The sequence below is a fragment of the Sciurus vulgaris genome (assembly GCF_902686455.1).
Source record: "Sciurus vulgaris genome assembly, chromosome: 5".
NCBI lineage: Eukaryota > Metazoa > Chordata > Mammalia > Rodentia > Sciuridae > Sciurus > Sciurus vulgaris.
In genome coordinates, this window is record NC_136465.1 from 54377218 (window position 1) to 54390302 (window position 13085).

Consider the following 13085-nt stretch of genomic DNA (forward strand, 5'->3'; position numbering starts at 1 on the left):
GCATAAAAATTAGGAGACTTCAATTCATAACCCTAATTCTGACATTTGTAAGCACTGAGTATCTAGTCCTAAACTTAAGTGTCTCGGCACCATGGGAAAGATTTGCTTTGCTTGCTATACATCCCCAGTGCCTAGATCAACATCTGGCATATATTAAGAGTTGATGAATATTTGCTAACTCAGTGGATGCATGCATGAATGACAGACACTAAAATCAAAGTGAATAAACTGAAATTTGTGCTGGCATCCCTTCTGTAAACTCTTAAGCAGCTACTTACAGATTGTTCTCATTTAAACTATAAACTCATTCGGAATAGAATCTTGTCTTCTATTTCATTTCTTCTATAACATAGACATAGTAATAGTACCAGACACAGTAAATGCTATTTGTTTATAGCTGAAATCTCAATCATACAGGTGGAGAAGTCAGTTGAAAAATATTCTAAAGGAGAAAGACAATGATACCAGTAAAAGATACTCAGTTTAGATTGTATTTTGATATTAGAAAAAAGAGAAAGAATAAGAAGGCATATTTGGATCACATTGAGAAAACTCAAATTACCTTTAAAATGTTATTAGTATTGCTTCAAGTGATAAAAATTTAATGTTATAGTTTAGTGAGGATAAGGAATTTTAAATTTTATTAAATAGTTTATCTAAAGAGACAAGTACTTGCCCTTTTTTGCAGTCACAAAAGCTCTTCTGGAACGTGTTTGGCAATCTGGAGGCTGGTAACCATCAGAACAATTGCACACACCTTGGGAATTGCACACCTAGGATCGTTATTTAAAATTTGGATGATTTTTTAAAAATATTTTTGCATCGAAAGTGAAATTATGAGATAGATCATGTTTAGTTTTGCATCTTTACCTAACATAATTTTATCTCTACAGTGATTTACTCAGAGAGATAATTGTACAAAATAAATACTTGATTTCTTTAAAACTGAAACATACACACCAAAGTAAAAGAAGAAGGAGAAAGAGGAGGAGGAGCAGGAGGGGGGAGGGAAGGAGAAAAAGAGGAGGAGGAGAAAATAGCAAAAAAGAACTATAAAGTGACTAAGAACATATAACACCTTTGAAGGTTTGTCTAAAAATTTAGCGTGCAGTTTCAAAAACACGTTACTTCAATTCTAATTGAAATGTCATCTTTCCAGTGATATACTTGAGACAGCTAGAATCAGCTCCCAGACCTGCTTGTACACTTCAATTTTCCATTTCTACATTCAGTGACTTTATGTTGGCAGCTTGAGGTATTTGCCCTTACATAAAGGACTTTTCTCTTCCCCAGACAGAATACTAAACATTTACAAGCATAAAACTACCTTTAACCAGGACAGGCTTTTGTTTTACCTACATTTGTTTGATTTTTAAGTTTTGTTTTTGTTTGTTTGTTTTTTGTGGTGCTGAGGATTGAACCCAGGGCCTTGTACATGGCAGGCAAGCACTCTACCAACTAAGCTAAATCCCCAGCTCTTGTTTGATTTTTAAGTAAAAGAATTTCATAATCTAAGAGGGCATACAGATGCTTACATATGGTATAACACTTGGAAGTGATTTTTTTCTGTTACTGATAAATGTGATGATTTAATTATGACAGCAAACACACTTCTTGTGCTTACTACCTGTGAGTCTATTCCAAGCACTTTATATGGATTTACTCATTAAACACATCAGTCTTGTGAGATAGCACACAGAAAAAAAAAAAAATCAGGGACAGATTCAGTCCCCAAGGCCATGCCCCCAGGGACCTACTACCTTCAGCTGAGCTCCCCCGCCTATCATTTTCACCACCTCCCACTAAATGCATTCCAATTATGAATCCATGACATAGATTAATGCACTTATGACGTCAGAGCCCTCATGATCCCATCTTTTCACCTCTGAACATTGCTACATTGCCTAACACATGAGCTTTGGGGGACACATCTAAAAGAATAAGAGAACTATTATCATTCCCACTTTACAAATGGAGAAACTGAGACATACATATTTAACTTTCCAAAATCAAACTGCTAACCGAGGGAGCCAGGATTTAAACCAAGAAAGCCTGGTTTCAGAGGTCTTGCTCTAGAGCATTATATTATGCTACCTCTCAAAATAATATAAAACATCTCTTGATTTGGAGTGTCTAAATCTAAATATCATTGCTAAGAACATGAATCTTTTCCCCTGAAACTCTTTACAAAACTGATGTTCCTCTAATGTCAGTTTGTTCCAATATTGCATCATCACTCATATCACTTATCATCACTCATCACTCATCATCACTCATATCCCCATTCATTTATGCGGTTATTGTCATCAATAATAGTAAATGATTTTACTGTAAATACCATGTAATACTTTTACTTATTAAATTTTTACTTGTTTATCAAAATAAAATCACATTTATTTTACTTTATTCTATGAGCTAAAATCCATTAATATCATTGCTAGGTTGGAATTTGGGCGACTATATGAGGGAGAGCGGAGCAACTGAGGCAAAGGGCAGTGTGTCACAGCGACCAATCAAACGGGCAGGAAAACTCCACTGACCCTTACATCCACCTGTCACTCATCAGGACCCCCGCCCATTCTGGCCTGTAAAGACCCCAGGCAGCCAAGGCCACGTGCGATTTTCTCAGAGTCCCTACTTGAGCTGTACCACAGGGGGCTGGGAATTTCGCCCCAGAGCCAAATTCCAATAAAGCTTGCTTCAGCCACTTTCTGTCCGATTTTATTTGGCCACTAGCTGTGCCCTCGAGCTTACAATCATTATTTGCAGCAATGCCCAAATTGCCTCATATTTTGTCAATGGAAGCTCTTTTTAAATTTCTTTCTATTCACATGTAACAACTGTATATATTCATAGAGTACAGGGTAATATTTCAACAATGTGTATACAGATTGAATAAATGCAATTAGAATTTCCATATCCCTATCTTTTCTTTATGCTTCGAGACTTCAAGTTCCTGTCTTCTAGTTCTTCATAAAATATATAAGAGATTATTGTGAATTATAGTCACCCCACTGTGCTTCAGAACACCAAAATTTATATCCTATGTAACTTTGCTTTTGTCCCCATTATCCAACCTCCCTCTATCCTCCCTCCCCCCATCCCTCCCAGTCACTATTAATCTGTATTCTATATTCAGATCAATTTTTTAAAGATCTACATGAGAGAACATGAATTATGTCTTTTAGTGCCTACCTTATTTCACTCAGCATGTCCTAAAGTTCCATCCATTTCGCTGCAAAGTACAGAATTTCATTCTTTGTATGGCTAAATAATACTCCATTGTGTATATATACCACATTTTCTTTATTCATCTATTCATGAGCATTTAGGTTGATTCTAAAGCTAAATCCTTGTCCCAGAGAGGTAGAGTGGTGGACCCAGGCAATCTGGAATGTGGGCCTCAGTCACAGTAAGCCCACCATGCCAGCACAGACAAGAGGCATGGCAAACCAGGGACAAGGCAAGCCACGGCATTCTAACCTGTTGCATTATGGCAGCCTGGCCTGGGTTCAGCACAGATATTCACTCACACAGTACTGCAGCCCCCAATCCCCAAGCATCCAGAATCTACTGATCTCAACCTCCTGCCAGGAAAACAGAAGTGGGGCAGATCTGAATGGGGTTGTAGGCTAACCAATAAAATTGGGACTTTTCCAAAACCTGATTAACATTCATCTGGACCAACAGCATTGATATGTTTCCAAACCCTAATTAGCATAAATTTGTACCAATAGCATTGTACTTTTCCAAATCTTGATTAGCATAAGCTTGGTCCTATGGCATTGACCCAAATGCTCTATAAACCCTTAGATTACCACATTTGAGAGGCAGCCCCTACTGGGTCCCCTCTTACCCTGTGAGAGCTATGTCTCTTTTCCACCCACACAAATAAATCCTACTCTTTTGCACTCACTCTTCCTCATCTGTGGATTTCATTCTTCAAATTCATGAGCAAGAACCTGGAATGAAGTCAGCAGTGACCTTCTGGATCAACTGCAACATTTAAAAACATAGCCTGCCATGAAGAGCTGTTTATCACACCACTCAGTGGTCATGAAGAAGAATCAGGCTTTGTTGGCTGCAACTCTTAGAAATGACCCTGGCAGGCACACCCACCTTGGTTAACTGCTAACGCTACAACAGACTTTCTTGGCTGTAGAGGAATGCAGCTTATGCAAACCCCACCCTCCAGTAGAAGCATAGAAACTCCAATCTCAGTTCCCCATCTTCTGTAATAGTGCTGCAAAAAACATGGGAGGGCAGGTATCTCTTTAATATATTGATTTCTCTTTCTTTGGGTATATACCCAGAAGTGGGATCCTAAATTATATATCTATTTTTGTTGTTGCTGTTTTTGCTCCATTCTCTTCTCCATAATTTTGTGCTAACTTACATTCTTACCAGCAACATATAAGAGCTCATTTTTTCCTACATTGTTGCCAATGTGTGTGTGTGTGTGTGTGTGTGTGTGTGTGTGTGTGTTTTCAATAACAGATATTCTGACTGGGGTGAGATATTGTGGTTCTGATATTTCTAAGATAACTAATTTTATTCAGCATTTTCTTATATATTAGTTGGATATTTGTATTCCTTCTCTTGAGAAGTACATATTAAGATCACTCAGCCATTTAAAAGTTGGATTGTTTTATATTTTGTAGTTGAATGTTTTTAGTTCCCTATATATTAATATTAATTCTTGGTCAGATGAGTAGTTAGCAAATATTTTCTCCATTCTGTAAGTTGTTTCTTCACTCCATTTATTATTTCCTTTGCTGTGAAAATGCTCCTTAGTTTTAAATAATCTCTTTTGACGGTTTTTTGGCTTTCCTTGCTGTACTTTTGGATCTTATAAAACAAATCATTACCTACATGGATGTTATTAAATGTTTACCCTATGTTTTCTTCTTGCAGCATAGTTTTAGGTCTTACATTTAGGTCTATGATCCATTTTGAGTTTACTTTCATATGGGCTGAGAGACAAGGGCCAAGTTTGAAATTTGTGCTTTATGTATATCCAATTTTCCCACCACCATTTATTGAAGAAGTTGTCTTTTCTTCAATGTATTTTTGACACCTTTGTCAAGAAACAGTTGACTATAAGTACGTGGGAGTTCTGTTCAGTTCCAGTGGTCTATGTGAATATTTTTATACTGGTACCCTTCCATTTTGGATTACTAAAGCTCAGTAATATGTCTTGAATATAGGTATCAGAATGCCCTTTAGCTTTGTTCCTTTTGCTCAAGATTGCTTTTGCTATTTGGGGTCTTTCGTGCTTCCATATGAATTTTATGATTTGTTACTGGTATTTTGACAGAGATTGCATCTATAAATTGCTTTGAATGAAAGGTCTTTTCATTCGTGTGTATTTGTGTGTGTGTGTCTTCTTCAATGTCTTTCATCAGTGTTTTATAAATTTTATTGTAGAGGTCTTTCACTTCCTTAATTAAATTTATCCCTAGGTACTTTATTTTTTGTAGCCATTGTAAATGGAATTTCTTTTATAATTTATTTCTCAGCAGGTTTATTATTGGTGCATAAAAATACTACTGATTTTTGTATATTAATACTGTATACTGACAATTTACAAAATTCATTTATCAATTCTGGTAGTCTTTTGGTAAAATATTCTGTTTTTCTATATAGAAAATGATACCATCTGAAAACAAGGATAATTTGACTTTCTCCCTTCCCAGCTTTATGTATTTGTTTCTTTCTCCTGACTAATTTCTCTGGGTAAGACTTTCAGTACTGTAGTAAACAAGAATAGTAAAAGAGGACATCTTTGTCTTGTTCCACACCTTAGGGAATGCATGAAAGAAATAACTGGGAACTAATATTCATAAAATTTAATTTTTTTCCTCTGTGAAAAATGCCATCAATAATATAAGAAGATAAGCCACATGTACAAGGTACATATTCTGATACAGGACTAGTATTCAAAATAAACAGAAGACACTTAAAACTCTATAATAAAAAACTAAATAGCCTGATTTTAAAATATCAAAAGACTTGACCACTGAAAAAGATATCCAGATGGCAAATAATTATATAAAAAGGTGATCTACACCACATACCATCAGTGAAATGTAAATTAAAACAGTAATAGGGTATCACTACACACCACTAGAAGGACCAAATATAAAACACTGACATCAATACTGGCTAGGTTGTGGGACAACATGAAATGACGTAATTGTGCTGGAAGATATTTTGACAGTTTCTTGCAAAATTAGGCATATCTTACCATATGATTCTCTAATTGCAACCTTTTACACAAAGGAGTTGGAAATGTATGTTCTCTGTGCAAAAACCTGAACAAGAATGTTTATAACAGCTTTATTCATAACTGCTAAAACTTAGAAGCAAGTAGAATGTTTTTCAGCAGGTAAATGGATAAATAATTGCAGTATATCCAGACAATGTGACATTATTTCACATTAAAAAGAAAATGAGCTATCAAGCCATGAAAATATATAGAGGAATCTTAAATGTGTATTACTAAATAAGTCAATCTGAAAAGTCTACATAATGTATGACTCCAGGAATATGATATTAAGGAAAAGGAAAAACTATGGAGAAAAAAAAAATCACTAGGTTCCAGGAGCTAGGTGAGAGGGAAAGATTAAAAGGCAGAGCACAGAGGACTCTAAAAAATATTCTATATGATATTATGGTAGATACAAGTGTCATTATATTCACTTGTCAAAATTCATAAGATGTACAAAATAAAAAGTGAACTCTAATGTACACTATGGATTTTGGGTGATAATGATGAATCCATGAAGGTTCATCTATCATAAAAATTGTACCACTCTGGTGAGGGGTGCTGAAAATGAAGAGAGCTGTATATGTGTGAGAGAAGAGGTATATGAGAACTACCTGTATCTTAATCCAATTTTGCTGTGAACCGGAAACTACGCTTAAAATTATTTTTTTTAATTTACTAAAATAAGAGCTTGAGAAAAGAAAAAAAGAAAAACCTGGAGAAACCTTACATGCAAGTGAAAGAAGCAATCTGAAAAACCTACATCATTTATGATTCTAATAACATGACACACTGGAAAAAAACAATAGAAAGAGTAAAAAGATGAGTGGTTGCCTAGAGTTAGAGGAAAGAGAAGATTGAATATATGGAACCCAGATGATTTTTAGGGGATTAAAAATACTCTAATCATGATAGTGGATACATGTCATTAACTATTAATCAAAAACTCAAAAACAATATAGCAACTAGAGTTAACGATAATGTAAGCTATGACCTCTTGGTAATAATTATGTACCAATGTGCATAATCACCCGTACAAATGTTACACAATGGTTTGTGATGTTGCAATTGGGATAGATTGTATACAAGAGGGCCTATGCAAAATTTGTGCTTTCTACTCGATTTTGCTATGAAACTAAAGCTCTAAAAAAGAAAGCATATTTTTAAAAAGACATAAAATCAAGTTTCTCATGACCACTTACATTCATAAGACACAGGAATTATCTTCCTTTTGTGAATGGATTTATGTATTTACTGAAATATTTAACATATTTGAAAAGCATACAGCTATAATAATACATTTTGGTAAGTCATCAGCAATTCAATTCAAATCAAAGAGTTTTTTAACACTAATTATATCTGCTGAGTTTACTCAATTTAGCTCCAAATTGAATCTAGATGCAAGAGGGTCTGGAACATAGTCAGAACCTGATAAACATGAATTTTTGAGTGACACTGAAAAGCTTCCATGAGAGATGTGATTCAAGGAAACATGGGCTTACTAATTACTTACTCCATGTCCAGAGCACCGTTGTGAACAGGTCTTTGCATTTTCCTTAATCATTCTTGATTCTACACATGTACGATCTACACAAATCTAAAAAAAAGAAAAAAAAAATATAAAGAGGTTTCCAATTCTGAGGGGCCTAGCCATCACTACATTAAAATTAGTAATTATACAACAAAATCTGAATTTTGCTATAAATTATCCCCTAAATACTACTTTTACAGCATTCCTCAAATTTTGATAAGTTGCATTTTCATTTTCATTTACGTCTAAGTATTTCTTAAATTTCTCTTGAGAATTCTTCTTTGATTCATGTAACACTTAGAAGTGCACTGATTAATCACCAAGTATTTGGGAATTTTCCAGGTAATTTCAATGTAGTCTATGGACTTTGGATGATAATGATGAGTCAGTATAGGCTAATCAATTGTAACAAATGTACTGCTCTAGTGTGGTAACAGATAGTGAGGAAAGCGTGCAAAAAGAATATGTGAACTCTCCATGCCTCCACTAAATTTTGCTGTGAATCTAAACCTGCACTAAAATATAAAAACTATTATTTAAAATAAACATTTTTTTAAATGATTCAGAGTGGGACTGGCAGAGCAGTTGCCTAGCACATGTGAGGCACTGGGTTCGATCCTTAGCACCACATAAAAATAAATAAATAAAATAAAGGCACTAAGTCTATCTACAACTAAGAAAAGTTATAAAAATGATTCAGGAAAAAAAATTTGGGGATTTTGATTAAATAAAATTGGTCATAACAAAAAAATCATAACCAAAAGAAAATATTTCATTAAAATTCCATGAAATCTAACAAAACTATTTCTGAATACACAAATAAAAGAATGCTCTGTACTTATTGCATATATCAAAATTTTTTATGGAAAGAAAATAAACTTCATACAATTATGAAGTAGTAGTGTAGTTTTCATAAAATATGAACTATTATTAGAAACCCCTAAATATTTAATAAGGTAATAGTATTTTAATTAAAATATATTATTCTCATGGAATATAATAAAAATCCATAATTAATTTTTTAAAGTATAATAATTGGAGGAATAAAGGTATAGTCCCAACTCCATTACTTGTAGAAACCTCAACTTCCCTAAGTTGTAGGTTTTTTTACCTAAATATAATACTTTTCTTAAAAAAAAAAAAAAAAAAAAAAGAAAGAAAGAAAAGAAGTTATTTTAGAAAAAAATAAGTAGCATTTGTTTGTTTCCAGGTTAAAAATGAGATAATGAAGGTGAAAATTACTACCTTTTAAACATTAAACCACAGTACAACTCTCTACAAAGAAAGAACTTCACAAAATCTCTTCCAAAGCCAAAAATCTAACTTTTTTAAAACTTTAATGTATTGACTTTTATCTCTGGTCCTTGGTCATGATGGTATATATAACAACTCCTTTTTGTTTTTCTTCTTCAAATAATTAGGTTACTTAGCACTAATTAGCAAATGAAAACTTGAGACTCAAGAAAACATTGATTAAATTAATATATGACTATATTTTTTAGATATTATGTTAAATCATTTACCCTCTCAGTATCACAATGAGCACCACTTCTGACTGCAAATGGGTCTCTTAATGTATCGCCAGTATCCACAGTTATGCATATACTCTCTCGTACAAAGGCATAAATCACAGATGCATTGTCTCGATGGTAAGGAGTTCGAAAAGGATAAGTACAAATTAATCTGCCACATATGAGATTCCTGCAAATATAGTAAAATCATACGCTTATTAGGCTTTAGCCATTAATTAGAAATTCTTTGAATTGACTTTCTTTAATCAAAAAATGGCTGTGGCAATGTCCTTAAGGAAAATTTAATGTGCTGGTGTTAACAGTTAAAGTAAAAAGTTTAAAAAGTATAAATCCATTGATCTGAACTTATCTATCAGTGGTCCTAATGGTCTTTAACTCACTGTGTATTTACTGTCAATCAATTCACTTCAAATTTTATATCCCTGTGTAAAGGGATAGAGTGATGAGTAATTTTGTTACTTCTACTTTTAAGGACCTCATAGTCTGATATTAAATGTGATACAAATACCATTAAAACTTCTACAAATAAAACAAATGCATATAGAAATTTAATGTAAGAATCATTCTCACTCAGTAGTTATGAAAAATTCATAGGAAATGTGCCATTGAGTCAAACTTACAAATTGGAAAGTTTCTTCAATGGGTGAATAAGATATTTCCAAACAAAAATAATAGCAAATCAAGGAAACAAAACTCCATGGTTTATTTACTAATGTACAAATTCTATGTATGTATGAGTATGCTTTGCTAACTAACTACTACTACTACTACGTCCAGTATCTGACACATAGTATGCACCTAATAAATAGTTTGTTAAAATAAACTCATGACCAAAATGTCAAAGAGTTAGATCTTCAGAATCAGGAAAAACTGAACTTAACAGACTCCATCTTGTGAAACAACCAAGTAAATGGGGAAGCTATTTTTATAAGCATCTAGAGAGGAAAGGCACAATTAGTATTAAGAATTTGGATTTTTATATTTAGGAGCCTAGTGATCATCCACATATAAATTTTTTAAATTATATGAAATTTTAGCCTGTAGTACAAGAACCATATCCGACCTGGAGTTCGGAGGTTGATATTCACTCCCATGCACATGTGATAACATTAAAACTGGAATGAGTAACATATATTAAGGAGAAATAAAAACAGAAAAGGAACAGAGCAATAGTAACAATACAGAATGGTATCGATACCAAAATAGAAAGGCAGACCAATGGTACAGAATAGAAGACACAGAGACAAAACCACATAAATACAGTCACCTCATACTAGACAAAGGAGGCAAAAACATAAAATGGATAAAAGATAGCCTCTTCAACAAATGGTGCTGGGAAAACTGGAAATCCATATGTAGTAAAAGGAAATTAAACCTCTATCTCTCACCCTGCTCAAAACTCAACTCAAAATGGATCAAAGACATAGGAATTAGACCAGAGACACTGCACCAAATAGAAGACAAAGTAGGTCCGAATCTTCATCATGTTGGCTTAGGATCAGACTTCCTCAACAAGACTCCCAAAGCACAAGAAATCAAAGCAAGAATCAATAAATGGGATGGACTCAAACTAAAAAGATTTTTCTCAACAAAGTATACAATCAAGAATGTGAAGAGAGAGCCTACAGAGTGGGAGAAAATCTTTTCCACATGCACTTCAGATAGAGCACTTATCTCCAAAATTTATAAAGAACTTACAAAACTTTATACCAAAAATACAAAGAACCCAATCAATAAATGGGCCAAGGAACTGGACAGACACTTTACAGAAGAAGACACATAGGTGATTAATAAATATATGGAGTTGGGGTTTCAAGATGGCGGCCTAGAGGGTGGCTGCATTTCATGTTGCTCCAGGACTCAGGATTCAAAAGAGGAGATATTGAGAGACTTGGGACCAACTCAAAGCAGCCGGGTGAGTCTCTCCCGTTGGGGAGGCGTCCCGGATGGGACGGTGGTCCCGGAACGCAGGGAACTTTGTGAAGTAGAGCTGCCGGCGAGACACCCCTCCCCCCGCTGGAGCAGTGAACGTGCACAACTGGGAGCGTCATAGAGGAGGCCGCTCAGCACAGCGCTGGGACTCGGAGCAACCACTGGGGCTCCGGCGGCTGCCCAGGGGAGGAGCGGCGAGGAGAGCAGTGTGGACTCAGAACACCGGGGCCTGCCCTGAGGAGGAGGAGAAGGAGTGTAGCCGCTTGGATTTGGAGTGACTGCACCAGAGCTACAGGCGGTTGCCAGAGGAGAAGCCGCGCGGCGAGCTGTTTGGACTTAGAGCGACCATTCCTGAACACTAGGGCCTGCCTTGAGGACGAGGACGAGGAGGAGCGTGGCCACTTGGATTTGGAGTGGCTATATCAGAGCTACAGGCGGTTGCCAGAGGAGGAGCTGCATGGCGAGCTGTTTGGACTCAGACCACTTCTGAACAACGGGGCCTGCCCTGAGGAGGAGAAGGAGGAGGAGGAGGAACGCGGCGGGTCGTTTGGACCCGCAGTGACTGCATTAGAGCTCCAGGCGGCTGCTCAGAGGAGGAGGTGATTGGTGAGTTGTTTGGACTTACAGCGACCGCTCCTGAACACAGGGGAGCTGCCTGGAGGAGAAGCGTGGTGGGTCGCTTGGTCTCCAGTGGCCGCACCAGACCTCTGGGCGGTTGCCCAGAGGACACGTGCAGCGGATCACGTGGATTCAGAGCCACTCAGAGCGACCGCTCCTGAAACCCCCGGGGGGTTACCTGGAGGAGGAGGAGGAACGGGGAGGGTCACTTCGACTCGGAGTGATTGATTGCCCAGGGCTACAGATGGTTGGTGGGAGGAGGAGGCACACAGTGAGTTGCTTGGACCCCTAGTGACCGCACCGGAATACTGGGCGGCTGTCTAGAGGAGGAGGTGTGGGGCGGATCTCTGGGACTCAGAGCGATTGTACGGGGCCCCAGGTGGCTGCTCAGAGGAGGGGCCACATAGCCAGGTGATTAGGTGCAGAGCAGGGTCCCAGGATCGAGGAGGCTTCTTGGTGGAAGAGACCCACAGAGACATGCTTAGGGGCGGAGCAAAGGTTCCAGGCCTGCGGGCAGATTCTCTGAGGAGGGGCAGCCTAAGGAGATTCATCTGCGAAGGGTGAGGCTCCCAGGCCCAGGAGGTAGGGCTGGGACCCTGGGAAATTTGCAGAGGAAGGCAGCCCAGCCCAGGCGGTAGCTGTAAATTGAGGGGAACCTCTAGGAGAGAACTGACCAGTGAGACCTCCCCACCGGGTGAGTCTTCCCTGCCGGGTAAGGTTTCCCTACAAGGATGGTAAAACCAGAGACTCAGGCCCAAACACGCCTTGCCTCAGCCCACAGCCTAGGTCCCCTTTGGATGACCATTGGTCAATAAGTGGAGGCACCTCTGCCCACTAGCAGGGAATATACCCCACCTGAAGGCCACCATTCCTAGAGAGGTAGCTTCCTTGTGGAGCACCGCATTATCAACTTCCTCCAAGACTTCAGCCTACTGAAGGCTAAGAGGGGATACATATAGAAATCTTCAGGGACATTTAAGTCAATAGAGGAAATCTGCAATATCTCAGCGGTCCACTGATACCTGAACAATATGAGAAAACAAGGAAAGAAAATGCTGCAAACAAATCTAGATGTTACATCAATAAAACCCAATGACAGCATGGCAGAAGAAATGACAGAAAAGGAGTTCAGAATGTACATAATTAAAATGATCAGGGAAGCAAACGATGAGATGAAAGAGCAAATGCACGCACTGAATGATCG

General features: G+C 37.2%; 1 protein-coding gene across 1 annotated transcript in view; it reads right to left on the reverse strand.

Moving 5' to 3' along the window:
• Window positions 1–749: 749 nt before the first annotated feature.
• The window catches only part of ADAM32 (ADAM metallopeptidase domain 32), a 177769-nt gene continuing 165433 nt past the window's right edge, over window positions 750–13085 (reverse strand). The window contains exons 16-17 of the mRNA XM_079139876.1: window positions 7782–7865; window positions 750–773 (exon numbers count right to left, since the gene is read on the reverse strand). Coding sequence (XP_078996002.1) covers window positions 7856–7865 — 10 coding nt within the window. The 3' untranslated portion in view covers window positions 750–773; window positions 7782–7855. The remainder of the gene's footprint in view (window positions 774–7781; window positions 7866–13085) is intronic.